This window comes from Populus euphratica, unplaced genomic scaffold (genome assembly GCF_000495115.2).
Source record: "Populus euphratica unplaced genomic scaffold, PopEup_1.0 scaffold1.1, whole genome shotgun sequence".
NCBI lineage: Eukaryota > Viridiplantae > Streptophyta > Magnoliopsida > Malpighiales > Salicaceae > Populus > Populus euphratica.
Genome location: NW_011499845.1, coordinates 4,971,181 through 4,997,717, shown reverse-complemented (window position 1 = coordinate 4,997,717; position 26,537 = coordinate 4,971,181). Strand labels below are relative to the sequence as shown.

Sequence of the window (26,537 nt, the reverse complement as noted above, 5' to 3'; positions counted from 1 at the left end):
GGACAAAATTGAAAACAAGAACAAACCAAGAAAATGATAAAAAATATAATCAAAAGAATAAGTGTTATATTTAATATAAAAAAAAAATAATCTATATTGAAATGGATGAAATTAAAAGATAAAAGTAATCCAGAAGAAATAAAGATAATCAAAAGAAAAGGAACAATAATTAAAAGAAAAAAATTAATGGAATGACAACTTTTAATCTCGACTGACCCATAACAAATTTCAATAAGTATTTTGAATTCTACTATTCACTTTAAAATTTGATAATATTTAAGATTAGGTTCTCAATCTTTTGATTCCTGTTCCTTTTATCAAATCTTAATTTGTTTATAATTTCATAATTAGTTTCATAATATTGGTTTTTTTATTATTATTTCAAATTTGATAATTGTTCTCTTTATTTTTTTTATTTTGGATTCTTTTGTTTGTTTGTATTATTTCAAATTTGATAATTGTTCTCTTGATTTTTTTTATTTTGGATTCTTTTGTTTTTTTTTTTAATTTTACCCCTTAATTCAGAGTTTAATAATATTAAAGGTTAAGCCCTCGTTATTCTGATTTTAGATTTTAATCCTTAACTCTTTTTATCAATTTTTTATTTGTTTTTAATTTCATTATTAGATTCATGATTCTTGTTTTTTATTTTTTCATATTTGGTCTTTATTCTCTTAGTTTTTATATTTTGTTTTGGATTCTTTTATTCTTTTGATATTTCTTTTCAAATCTTTCATTTAATTCAAAAATTTAGATTGTTTTCGTATTTTTTCAAAGATAATTGGGGACAAGTATCAGAGTTGACCCGATTTAACCCATGCCAAATTAAATTTTTTATTTTATAAAAAAGGTAGGAATGGCATGATTTTGAAAAAATGAATTAAAGGATAGTAGTCAATGATTTGTGACCCGTTTTTAACCAAGTTTACAACAGGTTGATTAAGTTATAGGTTAACCCATGTGTTTTTTTTCTTATCATTTTACACAAAAGTCAATTATTCTCAATTTTTAAAAAAAACTATACTCGATGTTTTATATTTGATAATCTTGTTTGTATAATCCGGTTCATAAGTTTTCACGATCTCACCTAAATTTACAAATGTTTTGTTTTTGTAGATTTGTTTTTTTTTTATTTATTTTATCCTTGTATGTTTGGATTTTTTAAGATTGACAATGATTTTTTTTTATATAATAATGTCAAGTCATGGATTTCCCCCTTATTTAAAATATATTGACAACGTTTCAGTATAGTTTTTTCACATTGTAGAAAATTTAGCCTGTCCTGCAGCAAAACACAAGTCACTTATCTAGTAAACCCTAAACCATTTTTTTCCATCTTGTCTTGTCCACATGAAAATAAAGCCTAGTTGTAGGGTATTGTGGCCCTTTCACAAGCACACGGTTCATCTTTTAAACATTTATTGGGAGGCACGAATGTACTTTTTTAAAAAATATAATTATCAAAATAACCTTTTATGCAAAAAAATGAACTTATATTAAGGATTCATGGTCATTTATTTTTAAATGAACAATAAAAAGACTTAAGTATTGTTATAATTAAATAATTATAAAACTCCACTATGAGGACATTTTTATCATTATATATGATCTTGTTTGTTATTTTTGGATACGCTGAAATGCATCTTGGTCTTTTACTAATATACATTATTCATTTTAAAAAAGTTAGTGATGTGTGATGGATACGCTGAAATGCATCTTGGTCTTTTAGTAATATACATTATTCATTTTAAAAAAGAAAAAGTTAGTGATGTGTGACATGCTTGTGCCAATAGATGGATGTTGTCTATGTCCTTTGATAATGTATGCTGCGATGTCTAATAATAAAATGTTGCTTTTCACAACAATAATAGAGGTGTGACAATATTTTTTTTCAAATAATATAGCACGCGATGACAAGAGACAAATGACTTGTCTTCAATGATCATTTTTTTTCCTTGTTATTTTCTTTCTCATCCACCAAAAAGTGCAAGTTGATCATTTTTCTTATTATTTTTATTTTTATTTTTTGTTGACGATCCTTTTATAAAAGTTTTGTTTGTTTTTAATCTAGTCCATATATTACAATTTCTCATTTATTTATTTTTAGTTTGGTCCTTATTTGTTTTAATCTCTAGTTTTTGTCCTTAGTCCTCTTATAAAAGTTTTGTTAAGTATCAATTTCATCATTCAATCGAAGTTTTGGTGGCTTGGTCATTATTCTTTTTATTTATCTTTTACTTGTTAAAATTATTTTTCTTTTCAATTTAACCCTTGGATCAAATTTTTTGTCCTTGCTCTTTAATTTATTTTTTATTTTGATTTTCTCCCTCACTCTTTTAATTACCATGTTTTATTTTATATCATTTTTTTTGTATTTGATTTTTTTTTCAGATTTCATCATTCAACACTTTATCTGCCGGGGATTAAGCTTTTTAGTTTTTTTTTTTAATGTATAGTGCTTCCATTCCAATGATCCAGATCACATGTTTAAAAATTAACATGTGTTATATATATATATATATATCTTTTTAGAAAATATTGACTTTATGATTTTTTTTCTTGTTTTTTTCTATCTTGTTGTTCCAGTCTTATTACCTGAGCTGCGAGTTTTGTATGTTAATCAAAGTTAACTAACCTTTTATTATCTAGGTTACATATCTATCATATTATCTCAAATAATTTTTCTTGTGTCACCATGGTTTTTTTAATTATATATTATGTCGTTACCTTTTTTAAAATATCCTATATGTATTTAATTTCTAAAGATATTACTGTGATTCATGCATGAATTTTTTTATGTTTCATGTAGATGAATTTTATTTTTAAAAATAAAAGATATTTATTTTTAGAATAATATTTCTAATATTTGCATGATTGTATAATAATTATTTTTTATTTTATTTTATTCAATTAATTTCACATGTGCTTATTTATATTATTATTTAATTGAATAAAAATATTTATTTTAATAAATAAATTTATTAAACACAGTCAATTAAATTATTCATATTATGAAATTAAATATATTAATTTACACATGTCTCTTGATTTTTTTTAGTTTTATTTTTAATCATCATCAAATGCTTTATTTGTTATTTATATATATAGTTTTTGATTTATTTAACATGTATGAATTTTTTAATTTATATTTATATTTTTTATATAAAAAATACTAAAAAATCTTGTGTGTGTATATATATATATCTATACTTTTTTTTGAAAAAATATTTCAAGACGCCGCGAAACAAATAGCTAATAAATAAAAAAGCGGACACTGACACCAAGAAGGACTGTGAATTAGCGCAGTAGCAACTGGCGATTAAAACAGCATAATTTGGGGGCATGATGTTGATGGTAGGATCATAGAAACAAAGAGGACCCCGCACACCACGCTCCGCTCCAAACGGTTAGGACGAGTGTAATTTCCATTTGTTATAATAGTTAATTTTAAAAGTGTTATTTTTATTTTTAAATATATTAAAATAATATATTTTTTATTTTTTAAATTTATTTTAATATTACCATATACATATATATTGTTTTTTTTCAAAAATAATTTTGTACCGCAAAACAAATGTTAACGCCACTGCACTTTCCTGAAAAACGCAGCACGCCAGAAACTACGAGGGCAAAACTGTCAATACAAAAAGCCCGACAGAAGAAGAGCAGAAAATAATATTATCAACGAAAGCGAGTGTACTTCGCCCTTAACATTCTCTTCTCGTCTATGAAAATTAAACCCAGAAAAAAAAAAAAAAACCAAATTTCAAGAAGAAGGTTTTCCGTTCCCCCAACTCCGTTAACGATCTCATTTCCAGTTCGAATCCGTTAACTCTTCTTCAGACGGAGAAAAACCATAATTTGGCCCGTCTTTCTTGGGTCCAATTTCTTCTTTTTTTGGGGTTTAGCAATCAAGCTTTTCGATGTTTACGCCACAGAGGAGGCCGTCGCCGGCAATCACGCTAACTCCTCGGAGTGAGATGCACAGAAGTGGCGGGGCCAATGCGGGGGCCACTAGCACTGGAATTGGGGCAAAGGGCAAGGCGGTGGCGTTAATTGACGGGGCGCTCCCGCCTCCACCGCCGGTGGGATCGCTGAGTGGGAATGCAGGAGAGCTGGATACGGAAGATGTGGAGGCTTGGAGGAGGTTTAGAGAGGTGGGTTTGTTGGATGAGGCTGCTATGGAGAGAAGGGACCGTGAGGCGCTTTTAGAGAAGGCATCGAGGCTTGAAAAGGAGGTTAGTCATGGTTTTCTGTTTGTGGGTTTTATTTTTTTGGGAATTTGGGGATTCTTTTTAATTTTATTTTTTTTGGTTTTGTTTGGAAGAATTTTTCTATAGGATTAAATTGATTACAGGTAGGGTTTTTAGGGTTTGACAAACTGCTTTTAATATGTTTTTATTGTAATTTTATCGCGGGACTAATTATTTGTGCTTTGTTTTGAATTCAAATTCACCACTGAATTTGAATAAATTTGCATTATAATGTTTTTGTGATGTTCTCTAAAGTATTACCCGCTTCATTAAATCCGAGAATGTTCCATTACTGCTCTAAAGGCTGGAATGAAATAGGCACATGAAAAAGTCCGAGTTCACCACTTTTACTAGTGTAAATGTCCATAAATCAAGTGTTAAAAATAGAGTCATTTAAATCCGATGCTTGTAATGCACACTTTTTATGCTTATTTTAGCAATCCTTATAATTCTTAGGATACTGAACTAGCAATTAATTAAGTTTGCTAGACCTAAGATTCTATTAGGTGTTATAAGAGGGGGGCCTTTTTATTTATCGTAAACTCTGTATATATAAGCCGAACCAGTACATTAGTTTAACAGTGGTCCAATGTGGTATGGTGCCTTTGATGTCAATTAGTTTTAGTCTATAGGTCCGAGTCTTCAACTTTTTTTTACCTCTATTTTTTGTTGTCTGCATCTCATCTAGTACTTCAAAAGGCCTCCATTTTAATTTTGCCATTTGCTAGGTTTTACCACCATTTGTAATTTGAAGTTGGTTTTTCTTGCTTTTTGTATGTTGTATAGAATGACAAGGAATTTGAAGATGGGTGAATATATATATCTGGACTGCAAAGAATATAAATGCGATTTAAAGATCACTATTGGGCTAACTGAGTCACTGGTTTTGCACCAGTGCACACCCTTGGTGATTGGTGAAGATTTTCCTGCTCGTTCTTCCACCTTTTGAAATACTTCGCTGAACTTTCACATTTTCTGTTTTCATTATTCTGACAAAGATGCCAATGTATTCTCAATCCCTCTTTTGGATTACTACAATACTTTAAAGGAAATAAAATGGAGCAACTGTAACTAAATTTGTTTGAAAAGTTTTAATTTTTAATTTCTTATGGTATGCAATTCTTTTTTCTTTCCTATCATATATTACAAAATTACTGGTGAAAAATCCAGAATCTAAATTTAAGAAAGGTGTACCATTATTTTGATTTTCTTTCCTTACATTTTTTGTGGCGCAGCTTTTTGATTATCAATATAACATGGGCCTCCTCCTTATTGAGAAAAAAGAGTGGACTTCAAAGTATGAAGAACTAAGGCAAGCATGGGCAGAAACTGAAGAAATTCTCAAACGTGAACAGGCAGCGCACTTAATTGCTTTATCTGAAGTTGAGAAACGACAGGAAAACTTAACAAAAGCATTGAGTGTTGAGAAGCAGTGCGTGGGTGAAGTATGTTGTTTCTTGCCATTGGTCTCGTTTGAATCTTCATATCAATATACTGTTTACTTCTTTTTATGCTCTGTTTGACTTGCTGAGAGAAGATGAAAATTGAATGAAAAATGCTAATAAATTTATAATCTGTTGGGGTCATGCAAAAGTTATGGAGCAAGATATGTGGAAGGGAGGGAAATTTTGTACACCATTGCTATGTCTTAATGGTCCATGTTGGTAGTTAGAAGCAACCTGATTTTGCATATGCTGCGCGCTCATGTTCATGGGCCTATTCATAGGTTTTAAACATGGATTAATATATTTGATTCACAGGCATCTCCTTTTTCATTCACTTTTTTTGAAGTTTTTTATCGAAAAGATACCACTTGTTTGCATAAAAATTACATATCTTTTTTTTGAAGTAACCTCATGGTTTTTGCTTGTCATATTGTTTTTTCCTTACTGATGTAGCCTACTATTCATTCTTTTGGTGCTTGAATGTCTTTTGGATTCATACATGTGATCCAATAGACCTTTGCTATGCGCAGCAATAGTGTGCTGTAGTTGTCAGAAAATATAGTTAAAGCCGGTAACTTTGCAATCTGTCTCTTCAATTACTATTGAATCTGGTGGTTATGCACCACTGATATCCAAGAGAACCTTAAATCAAATGGCTGAAAGTCACACAAGCATTGCTTCTGTATCATTTATCTTTTTTTCCGTGATGAGTTAAATATAATGTTAAAAGAGGCATGGGCAATCTTTAAACTTGTTTGGTTATGATGAATTTTTTTTGGAATATTTCTTGGTATCTGGTATGGTTCCTCACTGTAAACTTTCTAGTCACTTCAGTTTTTATCGGATCTCTTTATGGAATTTTTTTTGTTGATACTCATTGATTACACCTCTATTTATTACAGCTTGAAAAGGCTTTGCACGACTTGCAAGAGGAGCATGTTCTAATCAAGAAAGTTTCTGACTCAAAGTTGGCTGATGCAAAAGCTTTGGCTGCTGGAAATGAGGAGAAATCTCTGGAGGTAGAAGAAAAGATGCGTGCTGCTGAATCCAAGCTTGCTGGAGTTAATGTGAAAAGCTCAGAGCTGGATATGAAATTAGATCAGTTAGAAGCTCGTGAAAACTTGCTTCAGAGGGAGCGCCTCTCCTTTAATACAGAGTATTCTATACTGCACTTCACTTCACTTCTCTCTTTTGTATATATTAAGGATGATATGTGACTTTTAGTGCTTATCTCATCGATTTTCTTTAGACGAGAAGCACACAAGGCAACTTTCTATAAACAAAGAGAAGACTTGCAAGAATGGGAGAAGAAACTACGTCAGAGGGAAGAGAGCTTATGTGAGCTCCGGAGGACCCTTAACCAGAGAGAGGAAAAGACAAGTGAAGATGAGAGGGTTCTTAAGAAGAAGGAGAGGGATCTTGAAGAGGCAGAAAAGAAGATTGATATATCATTTGCTAAGTTGAAGGAGAGGGAAGTTGATGTAAATAATCGGCTGTTGGGCTTGATTACAAAAGAGAAGGTGATTCTTAACAACTTTTTATATAAGTTGATTGCCAATGAATTTCTCCATAATTTGTATATTCTATTATTTGTTCCAGGAAGCTGATTCTCTGAGAAGCACCCTAGAGATTAAAGAGAAGGAATTGCTTGCTTTGGAAGACAAGCTCAGTGCTAGAGAAAGAGTGAGTTGCAAAACCTGATTTATAACTGTTGAGTAAGATAGGATATACAGAGAATCCAATGCCTTTTAAGCAGGTATTATGAGAACCAAGAAAAGGCATCTTGTTTTTCTGAGTTTGAGCAATGAACTATATCTTCTAAATTAGATCAGTGTCAAGCTCCTACCCGTTCTTTTTCCTTAAAGTGAAAATAGTAAGCACCAACTTTCAATCAATGGAGTCTTGAGATTTCTTTTGCATGCGAGATGTTCTTTTGCGAACTTGAAGATGTGAACCTTTTATTTGATAGGGAAATTGTATGACTGTTTTAGAAGTTAGACTTTGTGTATCGCATTCAGTTGTTTTTGTACTTTGTACATCTAGAGTTAGTTGTTTCTTTATCTTTGAACTTCAAGTATGCACACTACACTTGTTTATAGATTATGGTGCTTTTCTTAAATCAATGAAATTTAATCATGTTATGTGGGGAAAAGATTCAAAGAGAGGTCTCCATCATTTGTTTCTTGTGAAGACTCCTCAACATTGGATTTTTACTCGTGTTTTCATTCATGTGAACTGTTACAATTAAAATACTGGAAACTTAAATCCTTAAGGTCTGGTCCTAATCATGAACAATAAAAATAGTCAGGTAAGAAATCTGTGTTTGAATTGTGCGTGAAATCCCAAAATAGTTACCACTTGACACTTTTTACAATACAAGTTGCAACCTTTTTCCTGCAGTGAGAAATGAGTAGAGTTTTTAGTTACAATTATAATTTCAAGTACTAGATTCTTTCTTGAGTACTCTTTCTATACATATGTTTAAATATCTTTGATGGAAAGGTACTCAAGCCCCATGTATCACTGCATGATTATTTTATTAATTAATGTTATTTTAAATAGCTAGCAGACATCTTTTGGCGGGGTTTTGTCCTTTAAGCAACATTATTGATATGATTTTAGTTAAATGAAATGTTAGCTGATAATTTATTTTTCTGGGATTTTCTACAGGTGGAAGTCCAAGAGCTCCTTGATGAGCATAGGATCATTCTTGATGCTAAAATTCAGGAGGCTGACTTGGAATTGACAGAGAAAAAGAAGAATCTTGAAGAAGAATTGAGAAGCAAGGCTGATGGAGTGAGGCTGCTGGAAACAGAAATCTTTCACAGAGAAGAAAAGTTGGGAAAGCGAGAGCTAGCTTTGGATAGGAAGTCGGATAGGATGAAGGATAAAGAGAAGGACCTTGATGCAAAATTGAAGGTTGTAAAGGAGAAAGATAAGTCTATGAAGGCTGAGCAGAAACAGTTGGAGCTGCAGAAGAAGCAATTGCTTTCTGATGAAGTAAGTGTGCAACTCCTTGAGGATGACTGCGAGAAGCTGAGGGCCGAGATTGCTCAGCAGGAGTTGCAGATTGGGGAAGAGAGTGAAAGTATTAAAATAACTAATAACGAGAGGTTAGAATACCTTCACTTGCAGGCTGAACTGAAACAGGAACTAGAGAAGTGCCGGTGCCAGGCAGAGTTTCTTTTGAAAGAAGCTGAAGAGTTGGAACAGGAAAGGGAGAAGTCTGAGAAGGAGATGGAAGTGCTGGAAGAGAAAAGAGCTCAAATTAACAAGGAGCAGAAGGACATTGTTGAAGAGAGAGATAGATTAGAAAAGATGAAGTATGCTGGAGGGGAAAGGCTGAAAAAAGAGGAAAATGACATGCAGGAGTATGCTCAGAGAGAGTTGGAGGCTATAAGACTAGAGAAAGAATCGTTTGAAGCCAGAAAGAGGCATGAACAATTGGTTTTATCTGAAAAGGCTGAAAATGTGCACATTCAAATGGTTCAAGACTTTGAATCAGAGAGATGTAATTTTGAGACTGGCTTAATAAATAGGCGGGAAGAAATGGAGAAAGCACTGCGAGGAAGGGAAAGGGCGTTTGAGGTGCTGAAGGAGAGAGAACTTAACACCATTAACAACTTAAAAGAAGTTGCATGCAGGGAAATGGAAGAAATAGAGTCTGAAAGACGTGCATTGGACAAGGAAAGACAAGAAGTTGTAAAAAACAAGGAGAAGCTAGAAGAACAACAATATGGAATTAAGAAGGACATTGATGAGCTTGGGATGCTTAGCAATAAGCTTCGGAAACAAAGAGAGCAGGTTATCAGAGAAAGAAACTACTTTCTTTCATTTGTTGACAAGCACAAGAGTTGCACGAATTGTGGAGATGTTACTAGGGAGTTTGTACTTTCTGATCTCCAGCCACCAGAGATGGAAGAAAGAGAGACCCTTCCTTCACCAAAAATATCTGATGAATTTTTCAGGAATAATGAAGGTGGTGGAGATGCTTCTGATATTCTGAATATCAAGAGACCCCTCAGTGAAGATTTGGGATCCAACTCTCAGGGACGCATGTCATGGCTCCGTAAATGCACCTCAAAGATTTTCAGCATTTCTCCTACTAGAAAGATTCAGCATGTTTCTGCTCCAGCATTTGAGGGAGGGTTCCCTTCATCACCTGTGCGTGCTGATATGGAAGAAAGAGTTGAGGGATTTGCTGTGCAAAAAGCTATCACATTCAGTTCTATTCCTGTAGATCAAGCACAAGTGTCCTTTGGTACTGCAGATGATACTGTTGACATTCAGCATCCCCAATCTGATGGAATAAAAAGAGATGCAGGTGGTGGGTATTCTGTGTCTGTTGATGATCAAAGCTATATGGATAGTAAGACACAGGACCTGCCAGAAGATTCTGAGCTCTCAGAGCTGAAAAACAGAAGGCATAAACCTGGGAGGAGACAGAAGGCTGGACTAGGCAGAACAAGGTCAGTAAAGGCAGTGGTTGAGGATGCAAAGTTGTTTCTTGGGGAAAGCCTCAAAGAAACTGAATATAATTCAAGTATTCAGCCTAATGATATTTCTCGTAACAGTGATGATCAGGGTATAAATGTTACTAAGAAATCAGACGTTGCAAGAAAGCGGCAACGTCTACCTACAGAAAGAGAGCAGGATGCCGGCGACAGCGAAGGACACTCTGAGAGTGTCACTACTGGTGGGCGCAGGAAGAGGCAACAAATAGTGGCTCCAGAAGAGCCTACTCCAGGGCAAAAACGATACAATCTTCGACGCCACAAGATGTAAGTTTTTTGTGCGAGAATTTATGTAATGTAATGACAGCAATTTAATAGCTTTAAATGTGGTGCGATGAGTGCATTTTGGGAGTTTTAGTGAGAGAATGTGGATGTTTGTTTTATATATAATTTCACTTGGTCAATCATTTCATTTGGTTTTCAAATATCAAAATTTTAAAAAGCCAAGCAATTAACTACTGTGCTGTCAAATCTTCTGTGTTTGAGAAATTAGAACTGTATTTGAGATGGCTGTCTGATTTATTTTTGAGTGAAAATTGTCAAGTTATTTATCATCGTGTTTTTGGGTTTGAAGTTTTTAACTGCCTGCCCTTGTTAAATTCTGCCCATGAGGAGAAAGATTACCCCCTGGGTAAGTTCATTCTGAAATGCCACCAGTTCATGTGTCAGATATGTAAAAAATGATTTGCTTGTGTATTATCTGAGAGTTGCAATCCATCCCATTTTATCATGAAATTCTGTTTTGGTGCAAATAATCCATACAAGTTCATTTCTGAATAAAAGGAACGGTACATTACATTCTATATTGGTAGGAATATTTGCAGCTGCATATGCTATTTCTCGATCACCAGTTCATTTCTTGTTCAGATGCGGTTTATCTTTTTGTGCTTAAAAGATCAATGAATTTTACAAAATTGGAGTAGCCAAGTTTGCTAATGCATTAAGGTGCATTTTTCTTTTCTTATATTGAAAGGCATTGGGAATGTTATTAAACACTTCATTATTTTTACTGTAAAATTGAAAGTGATCCAGGTGTCAATTTGGGGTTTCTTTGAACAGATAGGGTTGCTTATCTGAAATATAAATACATCCTTTCTTATGGAAGATGGTCAATATTAGCATTTGCACATTATTTATTATTTCTTTAGAGAACTATTTGCATATTATAATGAATAACATTAAGTGATATTGATTATTGCATTTTTGTGCGATTTATCCTACATAGGAATAACATGTGTTATATTTATAAGAAATGCAGCAGCAAGGAAGAATAATACTGCTGCTAGTTCTAAAGATTTTATTTCAACTGTGAGCAGTGCAGGCTTGACTGCAGCCACCCAAGCATCATCTGACTTGATGAAGGGTGAGAAAACAGCTGATGGTGCTGCTGCTGTGGAACCGATTCGAAACCCAGAAACTGCTTCTGGGCTGTCACTTGGAGTCACTAGTGAGAACAACAAATCTACCAGCTTGGTGCAGGTTACTACACTAAAAAGTGTGGAGTTATCACAGGACAAGGTGGTCAGGGTAATATCCTACTGCTCTTGTGAAGCTGGCTAGTTTGGTTAGGATTCTTATTTAAATATTCTTTCCTGCAGCTGCAGTAATTGCTTTTTTTTTTTTTCAATTATTGTATTGCAGTTCCAAACTACAGACGTTGATGACCAAGCTGAGGCAGCAAAATCGGTTGGAATTACAGAGTTGAGTGAGGAAGTAAATGGCATACCAGATTTTGAGGATGAAGCCGAAAATGGCAGCACAGTTCATGAGGATGAAGATGACTATGATGAAGATGAGTTGCAGCATCCGGGTGAAGTTTCAATAGGAAAGAAGATCTGGACCTTCTTCACTACATAGTGTTTGTTTCTATCGCTTTATCATCAATGCCTAGATAGTGATGTAGTTGGAAATCATAGACTCGTTAAAATCCTCATGCACTTTCTCCTTTCCCTGCGTATTTGTTGGGAATTTAAGGCTTTCGTCTAGATGGCAAGTCCATGTTGATTTCACCTAGCAGTAATTTGGTGGTTCAATTTGCAACATCCAGATTGTGTTATCATGTATTTCTGAAATAAGTGCCTCGAGCTCTCTTTGGTCCAACAGCTGTCCAGTGAATTAATTTCATGCTCTGGCTCGTTATTTGTTCTGGAATAATCAGTGTCTTCGTTGATCTGGGCTCCTCACGAGATTGCTCCTTGGGACACAAAACTGGGGTTATCGGTGGCTGTTCGGTTATGCAAAGCTTCACCCAGATTGCGGAAGCTTGTTGCATGTTGTGACACGATTTGATGGAAACCTGTACGTGAAGAACCGTATTGGTGGTTTTCTTCCTTGATATTTCGAGGATGGTTAGGTCTCTTAAGACGTTTATGCTAAAACACGGATTGCAAGAACACAGATGTAGGGGCCGCCCTGGGGTCGTGTACTTGATATTCGTTGGTGGCCTTTGTGATCAGGACACTGCTTGCAAATGGTGTCCTCGTAACTGCCCTTTTCGATAGGGAGAAATAAGTAGACAGTCATGAAAAATTAAATAACTGAAAATTAAATTCTTGTACCGAATTAAATCATAACAGATGCTCGGTATTCTAATTCTCGTAATTGTTGAAATCTAGCTGAAAACGTAACCCCCTTGCGAGGACTCCCTTTTTGATGGAAACTCGTCTTCTGCTCCCAGGGAAATCAAATCAATTCGTATCTTTTTTGGGTTTATCAGTTGCTCATTGTCGACGTCTTTTCCTGTTTTCTTGCACAGGTCGAGTTCGCTTAATTATAAAGTCCATACAACAGGCCTTGAGCCTTCACTGACGGATTAGAACTGCTATAATGGATTAAAGTGATGGCGATTAATATCAGTAATTTATTTCATTTAATTTAATGTGAAAGCTAGGTTACTTTTGCCTTCATCTCTCACCCCCGAGCTCGCTTACTTTTTGTCTAGAAAGAGGAAACCACTAAAAAGGCAGTGTAGAAAAGGACCTTTCAACCTGTTAATAGGCCTGCCAAAACAATCAAGTAGAGAGTGGGGTATGCCTCTTACCTCCCACCTCCTAACCCCAACTAGATGCCGTGGTCCATGCTCCAACCACACCGCCAAGGCTCCGGTTGCAGTTACTGTTGTTTCTGGACCTTGTGTTCTCTCGTCATCGCTTCCTCCACCCTGCATCTCTTGTTCTCTAGGAAACACCTTAACTGAATTACCTGGATGGTTTCTATAGCTTTATTCACCAAATGGGCCCTACTAGATTTATGTCTTGCCCTATAAGTTCCAAGTCTTATAGCAGTTAGGAGGCTCGTCTTGTCACTTTCGTTTTGATGATGTTGTCAAGCACTCTATTCTCGTCATTATCTTTGTTATTAGTATTTACTGTGCTGTGTGTTTTGAGCCAAATAGAAATTGCATGGTTATTTTGACACCCTTGATCTCACATTATAATTAGCTCACTTGTCTAGTGTTTTTCTCGGTATGAATAGAACGAGATAAGTTCTTTTTAAAAGCCTCTGCAATCATTATATACATTATTAATAGAGAGCATTCGAGGAGACAATTAAGCCACTGCCTGTTAGGACCTGTATATTATTATTAAACCTTCTATTGTAAATTAAGAGGCTTGCTTGCGAATTTGAGTGTTTGTGGACCTGGGGTCTTTGAGTTTCATCTCTAACTCTTTCATTTCTTGATCGTAGAGTAGACAAAATGCATTTGTTTTTTTAATCTCTCGTTATTTTTTTTTTTTGTTAATGCTCAATAATAAGAACACTTGGTGTGATCTTCAGGACCATTTATAGTTTGTTTTTTTTGTTTTATTTTTATCCCAACATATATGTGCCATTAATTATTATTAGCGGCTGCAAACTAGTGGTTTCAGGTTGGTTCCTTGAGAGTTGTATATTAAAGATGGGACTTGCAGTGCATCAAGTAATTAAAAATCATAATTGCAAATCAATTAGTTTTTTTTTTCATAACCTGGGGTGCTGGGGTTAATTTATGTCTATCATGATTAATTTCTGAATTTATTACATATCTTGTAAGTTCAATAAATAAATAAAAATAATATGTATGTATATAAAAAGTCAAACCCGGTGTTGAAACTTTTTTTCCCCCACAACCATTACGAGGACACAAACTCAAGTGATGCTAATTAATTAGTTGATTTGCAAAGAGGTGGGAGAAACTGTGATAAATAAGTCAAAATAAATAATCATTATTAGTCATTTACAATGGCGTGTTACCAATCATCTGCTTTCCGAAGGTAACTATAGCTTTTTAATTCTAAGAAGTTGGCCGGGCAGTGAAGGTGAATGCTTTTTTCCTTCATTTCTTCTTGGATTCAAACTTCAAATTTTAGAACAAGTACTTGGAAGAGTTTATTAAATGCTGAAATCTAGTCTCGTTCAAGATGGTATGAAAATATTATACTCATCATTCTTTTTTTTTTTAAAAAAACTCCTTTTTTACAGTGATTATATTCTATCTCTTATTAACTTTGTAGCCAAACTATAAAACGATATGATAATTTGTTACCATGTCTCCAAGAAGATGAAAACGCAAAACACAAGTGCAAACAGAGCTCCAAACAGAAGAAGAAAATGAAACCGACGGCTTGCACCGATATGAATCTGGATGCCACGTGAAAAGGGCAAGCTTTTGTTTATTTGAAGAGAGCTGGAGCTATTAAAGAACAAGGATGGGCAGCTAAAGAGGCAGGCATTTACTCCAAGGAAAAAGCCTCGACTACTAACCCGTCTACAAGCCTATTATCCCACTTTTTATAACATCAACGCTCCCTTGTCCTTAATCGTATGTCTCTCCGCAGAGGACTGTTACCGCAGCAGCTCGAAAAGAAAGAACAGAAAAGCTAGTCATAAAACCCAACTTTGTCCTGCATATGCATGCTGGATCTCTTGTTTTTGCATGTACAAAAACAATCAATGGCCCCCCCTACCTCAGCGCTGTCAAAAACCCTAAGCCTTAACTTATTCTCTTCTCTTTAGCCACCTATCCCTACCATAAATTCCCCAACTACCAACCCCCATTTAACCCTCTTTAGTAGGAAAATCAATGAGGATAAATAATTATAGTTCCTCGCACTGTTATTAATTGAAATTAACTCAAATATACGGATAAACCTCCATTTAAATACATGAAGTCTCAAGTCTTTTACTCTTATCCGTTCTGTCTCGAACGTACTCGATACGAGCAATATGACCCCCCCCCCTCAATTCTTTTGTTGCGAGTTACAGTTAAAACATCCTCTTTCAATTCACATGTAATCATCAAGGGTTTTCATTCAAGACATAGAAAAAATCCTTTGTCTATCTTGAAGGATAATTTTACGATCGAATCATAATAAATAAATATTCGCTCTACTTCACTATTTTGTATAAAAAAAGGAAATATAAAAAACTCATTTCGCACTAAAATAGCTCTTTATGATATATGAGGCCTTGAATGGCATTAAACAGCAGTGCGCAAATTAAATGAGATCTTTTAAATAACATTAACAAATGATTATATTTGTTAATGAGATAAATAAAAATAAAAAACCTGGGACTCAATTGATAATGAGATAAGATATTAGGGGCTATATTTGGGTTTCTCTTAAATCTGGTCAGGAAGAATATCAAAGGACAAAGGATGTCACCTATCTTCCCTTTCGCTTTCTGAAATACACTGTTCAAGGCCCCTTTAGTTACTCCTGTTCTGATCCTTTATATTATTGTCATTACTATTACTGCCATCACAGCTTTGAAAGTTGTGCTTGGATCCTTCTCCTGTCTTGCTCCACTACTATATTACTCACCTTTCCACTTCTATGAACAGAAGAAAAAACAAGTGCATGCTCAAAGTTTCGGTCCCTTTAGTGTTTTCTTAATTTGTCCTGCTTTGGTTTTCACCTTGGTGACTTCTATAGAGTGTAAAAGTCAATGGCTATCAAGAGGGTACCATGTCGATGCCCCTCAACACCTCTACTTCCCTTTCTTTCTTCTGTTTCTCTTTCTTTTCCATCTTAAAATGCTCACCTGGGTTCAGGCCAAGTTTCTCGTCTCTGCTAATGTCTTCTGTTAATGTTCTGTTCTAACTCAGCCAGTCTTATATTATTGTTTCTGCTTAATTCTCTTTTTACCCATGATGAAGACTTTTAACATAAACAGTCATGTCATTTTGGTCCTATGCATAATGAGTTTAGGTTTTTGGAGCTATGGGGAAGCAGATTATAATGATGCAGTTCCAATGGAGGAAGGTGAGAAAACAGCTCTATACTCTGCCATTCAAGGCTTTGTAGGTAATTGGTGGAATGGCTCAGATCTCTATCCAGATCCTTGTGGGTGGACTCCTGTGCAGGTACATATACACCTTTTAACCCCATGTATCTTTTTTTTTTATGAATGACCCCAAGAATCTTTACTGTTACATTGCGCAGTATATTGTCCCAATGATCACCACCTGATTTTCTGTTTCCTTTACAGTACGTGATCATCAGAAGTTTATTAAAAAACTATGTAGAGATGAGATTAAAATATTGCCATTTTAGACGCATTTACTATTCTTTTCTGATATACTGAATGAGGTTGTGCCTTTATTATGCAAGCCTGCAGAAGTAAAATTGTCCACTAGTGTAGTTTGAGGGGCTACCGATTAACTTTTGGTCATGTTCTCAAAGCGAAACACCACCCCACTCCTTGATTTAGCAGCATGGTTCGGTGTGATTATAGATAGATTCATGGCCATGTCCTAGCTAAGACCATAAATGGTGAAATTTTCGTAATCCAAATTTACTTTTGTGGAATTTCTATGACCAGATTTGAAGTGAAAGAACAATCTCTCACTAACATTTTTCATTGACAATGTACCAAGTGATCCATCTTCCCTGGAAATCCCACCTGGAAGCTCGAGTACTGTTTTCATTTGCTAAAATCCTGAACACTGCAATTTAGTGACACTAGAGAATAATTTCACATCATGGATCCTGAACAGTGACAAAGTTAAAAAAATTTAAATAAGAGAAAAAATTATAAATACTTGATATTATATATTATATAGATATTTGTTATATATATAGAAATTAATTTGAAATTTATGTACTAATTTATGTCAAGTAAAATTAATTTAAAAATATATTTTTAAAAAAATTATATTATAATTATTTTTTTCAAGTTTTTATATTTTAGAATTATTTAATAATGAATTCATTATTAATTTTATTAAAGATATTCTTTCTCAATATATACAATAAAACTAAGGAATAAAACTAAAATTATACAGTAAAATAAATAGAAAAAATAAAGGAAATTCACCTAAAACATGAAGTATAAAGCATAAAGCATAAAATATTATTTACTTAACTAATTAATAATTTAGAACTTAAAAAGAAAAATTGTAGAAGAAAAAGAGCTAGAAACAATAATAATAAAAAAAAAGCTTGTTAAATTATTATATTAAAATTTTAATATAAAAAATATTTTTAAAAAATTAAGGAACAATTACCCTTTTAATTTCCATTGAGGCTCCGCCACTGATCCTGAAGGCACTCCTTTGTAAAAGCTACATTTCCTTCTCATCTGAACTGTCTTGCACAAGAAGTTGATCGTTCATGTACAAGTAGGGATTTTTAATACGAGAGATGCGCAATTATCACTCCTGTCATCATTATCAGAATTTTTGGGATAGGATTCAGTATTAACCATGTGCATTTTTAGTTTAAAGTCTCCAAAAAATGTGATGCAATTTTTTTTTCTTTCACAGGGAGTCTCCTGTGATCTATTTGATGGGCTTTGGTATGTCACTGCTTTAAGCATTGGACCCATTCTGGACAATTATCTTGATTGTGCTCCAATTGTGGAGTTTAGACCACAATTGTTTGAGCTCAAGCACCTAAAGTCTCTAACTTTCTTCAGTTGCTTTGTGTCTCCCCACGAACATCCAATCATTATCCCTAGCAAGAACTGGGAAAAACTTGCAGCCAGCTTGGAAACATTAGAGTTTCGATCAAACCCTGGTCTCATTGGAAAAGTTCCATCAAGCTTTGGTAGCCTAATTAGGCTCCAGTCTTTAGTACTACTAGAAAATGGATTGACTGGTGAATTACCAAGAAATGTTGGTAACTTGACCAAGTTGAAGAGGCTAGTCCTTGCTGCAAACTGGTTTTATGGGAGGATTCCAGATAATTTCGGTGGGTTAAATGAGCTATTAATCTTGGATTTAAGTAGGAATTTACTATCTGGGCCTCTGCCTTTGACTCTTGGGGGTCTCAATTCACTTCTAAAACTTGATTTGAGCAACAATCAGCTTGTAGGGAGCCTGCCAACAGTGATGTGTTACCTGAAGAATTTGACACTTTTAGACCTGAGAAACAACAGGTTTTCTGGTGGATTGACCAAGTCACTGCAAGAGATGTATTCTTTGGAAGAAATGGCCTTGTCTAACAACCCGATTGGAGGAGACCTTCAGGGCCTAGAGTGGCATAGCCTACAGAATTTGGTGGTCTTGGAGCTCTCCAATATGGGCTTGACAGGTGAGATTCCCGAGTCCATTGCTGAATTGAAGAGGCTGAGATTTTTGGGTCTTAGAGGCAACAGGCTCACAGGAAATCTCTCCCCAAAGCTAGCAACTTTGCCATGTGTTAGTGCACTTTACCTAGATGGAAACAATCTGACAGGAGAGCTCAAGTTTTCTGGATGGTTTTATGGGAAAATGGGTAGGCGTTTTGGGGCTTGGAATAATCCAAATCTGTGTTACCCAGTTGGGTTAGTGTCAACAGGCCATGCTCCATATGGGGTGAAACCATGCCAGCAAGAGGTCTCCTTAGTTGAAGCCAACACAAATTCCAAGTTAGGTGATGGCAATTTTAATCAGAATTCCTATTTAATGGCCTCTTTGGGATTCCCAAGCTACGTCATTGATGGGTTTTGGAGGTTTTATTTAGTACAGGTATTTATGATGGTTCAACTGTTGAATTGTTTCCTATAGGCCCAAGTTTGTGATGATGCTAAAGCCTAGAAAGTAGACCTTTTAAATGTAACCAAAGTACATTAGTTTTCTTTTTCTTCCCCTTACCAGCTTATCTTTTACCTAGTTGTCACCTAAAGTGGAGCTAATGGCTTTGCCTGGTATACAGATCTTTCTTTTGTATCCAAATGTTGATTGAGTTATTTTATTTTATTTTATGAAGATGTTGATTGAGTTTATGTGGTTAGCTACTATATACTTTAATGAACGTGTCTCCCATTCGAGACATAACTTCCATTTACATAGGAAGCTTTGAGAAGCGCCCGATTTTTATGTTTATTAAATCTTCCAAGATTCAAGACATGCTGTCCCTCTAATATCGATCTTTGCTTGTCCCTATCTCACTTAACCAGCAGCAGCAGTTTGTCCTTTCAAAGCTATGGAATGTTTGCAACTTAATTCGGGATCTGGGGATTTTGGTATTTTACTCACTGGCCTTTTTAGGGCATGGACAGCCTTTACATTAACTAAAACGCAGGACATGTACTTGGATTTGCTGCAGCCAGTGCGTGCTGTACTTTTGATAGTGTTGCCAGGCTTGCATCTTAATGTGTACAGTGCTTTATGAACCTTCAGCATAGAGCTGAGACTAGGGTCCATTGAAGGATAAGAGCACAATGTGCAAGTTCTGTCAGCTGATCCGTGCTCTCTAGCTTCTAGGTTGGTTTCTTGTGATCGGGGCATCAATAAGCTCTGAACTCTGACGCCTGCAGAAGAAATTGAATGTTCACACTCTCTTAAAGACTTTTCCTTGTTCAGATAAAAAATAAAAAATAAAAAATAAAAATAATAGATTTTTGAATTTGTCAGCCACCCAAAGTCACCACGCGTCAGTTTCAGTTGCCAGAAACAAGTAATTAGTTATCTAAAGATAAGTGTTTTGTGTATAAACATTAATTTTATTTTCGTAATTTTTATTCACAATCTTGCAATGACGTAACAGAAAGGTAGTGTATACTAAGATTGATCGTGAAATTGTCGTCACCGAGTTCAGTAACTGTGTTTGAACTCATCGTTCCATTGACAGAGCCTCTGCGGCCATTAGTATTATTTCCTACCTTTCGAGGCATAATTCGATGGTTTGTGCTATGTTTCAACCAATCAAGAGGACGTGACATGCTAATGCAGGGAGAAAGCATTACTGGAGACGACCACTATGGCCATTTTCTATGCAGTAGATACGGGCATTCATGGATTAGATTTGCAAGTTCTTGTTAACCAAGCATAACAAATCGATCCTTATGGCATTAACCACCAAGACATCGGTGAGTGGGTTTTTGACATCGAATCCTTCTTCTTTTCTTTTCTTCAAGGCAATCTCATTTTGAAATTGTTTCAAATTGGTTCCTGTTAAATTCAAATCTTCAAAGCTATCCCTTTTTTTTTTTCTCAATTTCCCGTATGGAGTCAGTCCAACTTTGACTCGAACCACCAGCTTAGCAAATCCTGATTCATTTTCCTACAACATGAGGTCATTAGAATGATAATAATTAAAGTTTCAGGGGAAAACGCAACTTGTAGCATGGCCCATTTACACCTCAATTCATAGACCAATTTTTACATTTTAAATCAGTTCAAAGTGCTTCGTGGCTTTCTTTGGTACGAGAACAGGTCATATAGTTTAGGTTGCTAAAGTTTTTTAATATCCTTTATAATTTCGAACAATTGTCTCAGCACTCTAATTAAAAAGCACTTCTCGTTCATGAAAATATATCAATGTTTATACATTTTCATAATGAATCTATTCGATATGCATAAAAAAATGTTGAGCAGTATTCATAATATATAATTTCAAACAATTGTCTCAGCACTCTGAAAAGCACTTCTAGTTTTTTTTTTTATATGCTTTTTATTCAGTTCCAATGGTATTGATTTTAATTCCACCGACTTATCCTGCAAGCTAAAACACCATTGAGTTGAGCTTGTGTCCTTGCTAAAATTAGGGGATACTCTACTCTTTACATCGGACTTCACTTGGCAATTGCTGTCTAAAATAAAATAAAGTGTTAAAAAAAAAAAACAGAGAAGTTGAAATATGAGAATGTCAATTGTCTCGTGCATGAGAGAAGTATCTCCAATGAAATTAATTACTGAGCTATTATAAATTAATTTGTTGAAATCAAAAGTCAAAGATGAAACCGTGGTGGGAGAGGAGAGCAGGTGAAGTTGCATAGAAACTTGCTTTGCTTGAGACCCATCATCCACGCAACCCACAAATTAATTCCAGGGTCCGAAATCAAGTCTGACTATTCCTCCTTTATCGTTTTCTTAGCACAAGTTGTACAGGGACTTGGTATTGAGCTAACCTCTGTTTTTTATCCTATTATTGATATAAAAAATTATTTAATAGATTGTATTTTATTTGCATTAGATCTTCAATGTAATTGGATTTTAAATTTTGATTTTAAAGAAGTTAAAATAATATATTATTTTTACTAAAGAAGACTTGTTTCGTATTTATTTTATATATAAAAATCTATCTCATGACAATCTTAATTAAATACATATTTTTTAAAATTTTAATTAAAAATGTTTTTTTAATTACAATCACAAAAGCCAAAAACTACCACAATGACGATAACAGGAGAGGAATGGAAAAATCTACTCCCAGCCGGCGCTGGACTCCAGTCTTTGAAACTCAAGTTTATACCTTGATTATTCTAAGAGATGAAAACTCTTTGCTTCACGTGACATTAACTTTCATATCACGTGGTAAACAATACGATGCAATTTAACATGCTTCCATAACTACGGAGTTCCACAATAAAATCTTGATCCAATTGTTCATAATTTTTTTTAAAAAAAAATCTTTAGACTTAATATTTTTTAAGAAACAATCGCTTGTGCAGACATATTAGTCAGTGTAAATTAAAAATATGACGTATTGTAGACTATATTCTATCTAAAAATCAAGCCTTCAGACATGCGGTAGGTATGGAATTGTAGCCCGCATATGTAGCCATATACAATTAGACTTCTCTAATTTATCAGCGACAAACGATACCAATTCTCCATTGTTGCTGCTCTCATTAATCGCCCTGGTCAATTAACAGGAAAAAACGCAGATGTACCAACACCGAAATTATGCTAATCTGTCCACGCTTTCTTGGAAACTAGGTATTGAGAGTTCTTCATTCTTCCAGGAAATTTGGTCTCAAAGAGGATACCCTTGCAGAACGCGAACGGTCATTCATGACTGATACTTGCGGAGATAGGAAGGGCCCTAACGTGCACGAACACGTCACAAGATTGATAATGATATGCCCACTTTACCTTGCTAGACCTTCACCGACGTCTAGCCCAGGCTCGAAATGGAATAAAAGCGGCAACCATGGCATAATGGACGCCTGAGTTATCACAATTAGAGATCTCTGAAGTCAGCATCCTGAGAAGATTGGTTAGGAGGTATATTTCTTTCCCCAGCCACGCCATAATCCAAGCTCTAGCTTGTTTTTTAAAATAAAATTGTTATAAGATCTTTCTATTTTTAACGAATAATCCATTTTTAACAATCAGATAGAGAATAGGATAGATAAAAACTTATTTGAGAATATTCATAAAACCAAAATAAATAAAAAAAGTGAAATCAATGCCCCATATTTGTTTTTATATTTCAAAAATATTTTTAAAAAATTTTAAATGTTTTTTATTTTTTATTTGTTTCAAATTAATTTTTTGGTGTTTTTTATATTATTTTGATACATTAATGTTAAAAATAATTTTTAAAAAATAAAAAAATTAATTTAATATATATTTAAATAAAAAAAATATTTTAAAAAATAATTTTAACAACATTTTCAAATATACTTCACTTCATGTGACATCTAGACCATCCGTGTGCTTCACGTACAAGAAAAGGCAAGGCCGCTGCCTTGAAAGGTCAACATAAATCACTGACCAAACCATAAGAACTTGACTCTAATTGAGACCATTTCAGTATCCGACAACTCTATACCCATAATCTTATTCAACGTTAACGTTTACCTGCTCTACGTGTCGGTCTCAATCGCTCATGTATTTATATTTCCTAGTTTTTTCTTACCTAAATTTTATTTTCTGGTTCAGCATATTTTGACGGGCGAGATTAACCTAATCACGTTGACATTCGATATTAGAATTAGAATTAGAACATCTCTAATTTTGAGCTCGGTACGCACCTTCCTAAAACTTGACACCATATATCTTGCCATATGCTAACACGCAGCACTTCTTGTTGTACGTCTTAATTCATGGGCTAATTAAATACTTGATCTAGTTCCCCAAATGACTCGTTACTTGATCAGCCAAGGTTTTAATTTTGATCAAAACAAGTTAACGGAACCCAACTTGTGTCCCATAGGACTCAAACCCTAACAGTTATTTAATGTTAGGTTTAAAATTATTCTGGCTAGCTAGCACTGAGATATTAAATATAAAAATATAGGTGTCTATCATTTTCAGATTATATATTGTTTACTGGAAAATTAGAATTAATGGACCCCATTTAGCTTGTTTTCTTACAAGAGCTTCGCACGCAAAAGATTATATAATACTGTGTATCGACAATTTATTGATTTATTTAATAAAATTATACTATTAAAATAAAGAGAGGGAGAGAGTTTTAATTTTATGTAAGCTATAAATTAAGGAAGATAAATGTCATGATTCACCAGTAGTTTTTGTGGGGGCAGAAATTGTAGTTTATCCAATTATAAAGTCTATTTCCAACACCAAATATTTTGGAGTATTTATTTGGAACCGTTGACATTCAAAAATCAAAGTGAAAAGTCCCATGGTCGTTAGCGTGCATCTTACTTCTCCCGCCGAGCTAGCTAAGCTCTCTTTCCTAAATCTCTCGTTCCCACTTCCCAAGGCATTTTTTATCCCATGCATATATAACACACACACATACAGGCAAAGAGAAATCTCTCTCTATATATATAATCCAATATTGGTAAAAAAATATCACAACTCATTTTTCCTTGCTAGCTAAAACCCTACACAGTTTCCTTTCAAGAACACAATCTTCAATGGCTACCTTTTCATCCTCTTTTCAAGCTAAACACCTTTCGCTTATTAACATCACAGGTGTTCTCTTTATCATATTCCTTCTTGTTAATTCTTGTTCTGCCACAAGACCGGGTGCTACTCTAATGAGGGACGAAGATATGTCAAAGAAATCGGAGTATATAAAGCCTCACCGGAGATTGTACGAGACAAGTTTTCGACACCAGAACCACATATTCAACTTCTTGCCTAAAGGGGTCCCTATTCCACCTTCTGGTCCGTCCAAGAAACACAACTCAATAGAAAACTGAGCAACCTGTAGCCCTTGATTTTTTATTCTTACAGATCATACCTCTTTTTTTCGTTTTTTTTTCAGTTTTGATCAGTTCTTGAAATTGTCTTGTCTAGAGGGTTGCAAAGGTTGTTGAATGGGATCGGGTGCCTAATTAGATTAATTAGGCCATAAGGAGCTGATTTTCTCTGCCTTTTTTTTATTTTATTGTTATTATTATGACTAGTTCTATACTGTATAGGATAGGTATTCTAGACGAGCATTTCTTATTTGTAGACATGTAGTGTTCATTTTAATATGAATCAAGGAAACTGTTTACCTTTCTTTTTTATGTTTCTTAGTTTCATACTTTATCAAATTGGTATGCTAGCTCGTTTTTTTTACGTTGATTTTATTTGCTTTTAAACCTTTTTTTTTTTTTAGTAAATATTGTTACGTTTTCTTTATCAAAGTATCACGGCTCTCTCTCTCTCTCTCTCTCACTTATTCACAAAAGTCAGAAACTGGATCTAGCTACTTAATTTATTTTTCCCATCTGAGCTGGCTACTTTAGTAACAGGATTACTGCAGATGAAGTCCTCAAACCCTATCTAAAAGTATTTCATAATTTGCCTATGTTATTCTCTTAAGGGAAAAAAAAATCCTTTAAGATTAGACCTCGTGGCACAGCCCCCACCTCCTGCTTCCCCTGTTCAACGTGGGAAACTAAGCTCCTTAAGTATTTTCTTAACAAAGTTTAGCTACTAATTAATTTTAGCAAGGAAACTGTATTGTTGGATTAAGAAATCACAATGTTGGGCTTATATTTAGCTATAAATCAATCTCTTGCGTTTTGATGTCATGTTTCTGGCTGTGATTGCGTTTTCTCCAAATGGAAAGCTATTTGATACATCATTATCGCATGTATAGAAATGTGATGCAATGCGATATCCTTGAAAATGCCGAGCTAACAATGTCAATGACAGGATCAAGTGGTGATTGTTTTTAATTATGCAATAAGATTCTTTCGCCTTAAAGTCCTCACATTTAAATGTCTCGTGCAAGGCATGGCCTTGAAATTCAATCTTCGAAACCAATAATCCTATTCTAACGAATATAAAAGTCCTCCCATGGCATAAATGTTTTGTCACCTTGTATACATATATTGGTATTTAAAACCCTAACTAACTCTATTTAAAATAAAGATTAGATATGTAAGTTATTGTACCTCTGCATCCCATGATGTTAAAATCTTAGACCCAAAAAAGATAGTAGTAAAATAGAAGTATGAGACAATAAGCCACTTCCTGTTCCGAATATCAATCCATATAGCATTGCGATATCCATGGCCATCCAAATAAAACATGTATCAAGCCATTTGCCATGTGTAAACCCAAATACGAAAAACGGAATGGGAGGGAGGGAGGCCACTATCAAATGAACATATTTTCCTGACTTCAGTTTGTTTCCACAATTGTAGTGTCCCACTACAATATATATGACCAGAATTAATAAGATAACCGTGGAAATTTGCATGGTTGGTGATGATATATGAAAAAATCACACAAATACTTTACATCTCTCTATAGTTTATCACTCTAGACTTCAAATCTAACATAACATAATTCAAATATAAAACTTAAACAAGGTTTAATTAATATTTAAATGAAGAGAATACTTATTATCTTTGTTACACGCACAAACACTATATTAACTTAAGCTTTATAATGTTTTTCTTACGGGTATCATTAGGTCCACTAAATTTTTCAAATCTAGTTTTATCAACCAATGAAGAGCGTTTCCAATCTTTATATTGAAGATATTTTTCACCCTTATTATTGGCGTTGTCAGTAGAGAACTAAGTAAAAAATTAGTTCACTTATTTTTCTCAAAAGCCTTTTTCATGATTAACAAAACCTCAATGCAACAACAACTATACAAGAAGGTATGTCTACGGTTACGCTAATGACATACTAGTGGCTAAGCCAATGATTATACCTTGGCTACACCCCACGTGGCCACGCCAACATCTATACACAACGACATTTATGATAACGC

The 26,537-nt window shown here is 34.4% G+C and overlaps 2 protein-coding genes across 4 annotated transcripts; both read left to right on the top strand.

Annotated features, from left to right (window-relative positions):
• The first annotated feature begins 3,687 nt into the window (after nt 1–3,687).
• On the top strand, nt 3,688–12,351 carry LOC105123477 (putative nuclear matrix constituent protein 1-like protein). 3 transcript variants are annotated; one of them, XM_011023113.1, is made up of 9 exons: nt 3,688–4,238; nt 5,489–5,698; nt 6,601–6,854; nt 6,948–7,218; nt 7,298–7,381; nt 8,369–10,167; nt 10,273–10,479; nt 11,529–11,739; nt 11,854–12,351. In XM_011023113.1, the coding sequence occupies exons 1-9, from the start codon at nt 3,924–3,926 to the stop codon at nt 12,067–12,069; spliced, it is 3,567 nt and encodes a 1,188-aa protein (XP_011021415.1). In that variant the 5' UTR covers nt 3,688–3,923; the 3' UTR covers nt 12,070–12,351. The 3 variants fall into 3 exon arrangements, with proteins under 3 accessions (XP_011021415.1, XP_011021406.1, XP_011021398.1); XM_011023104.1 differs by having other exon boundaries at nt 3,689–4,238; nt 8,369–10,050; nt 10,084–10,479; XM_011023096.1 differs by having other exon boundaries at nt 3,689–4,238; nt 8,369–10,479.
• A 3,510-nt stretch (nt 12,352–15,861) lies between these two features.
• Nucleotides 15,862–19,399, top strand: LOC105123469 (piriformospora indica-insensitive protein 2-like). The gene is made up of 2 exons (XM_011023083.1): nt 15,862–16,558; nt 17,960–19,399. The coding sequence occupies exons 1-2, from the start codon at nt 16,343–16,345 to the stop codon at nt 19,181–19,183; spliced, it is 1,440 nt and encodes a 479-aa protein (XP_011021385.1). The 5' UTR covers nt 15,862–16,342; the 3' UTR covers nt 19,184–19,399.
• The last annotated feature ends 7,138 nt before the right edge of the window (nt 19,400–26,537 follow it).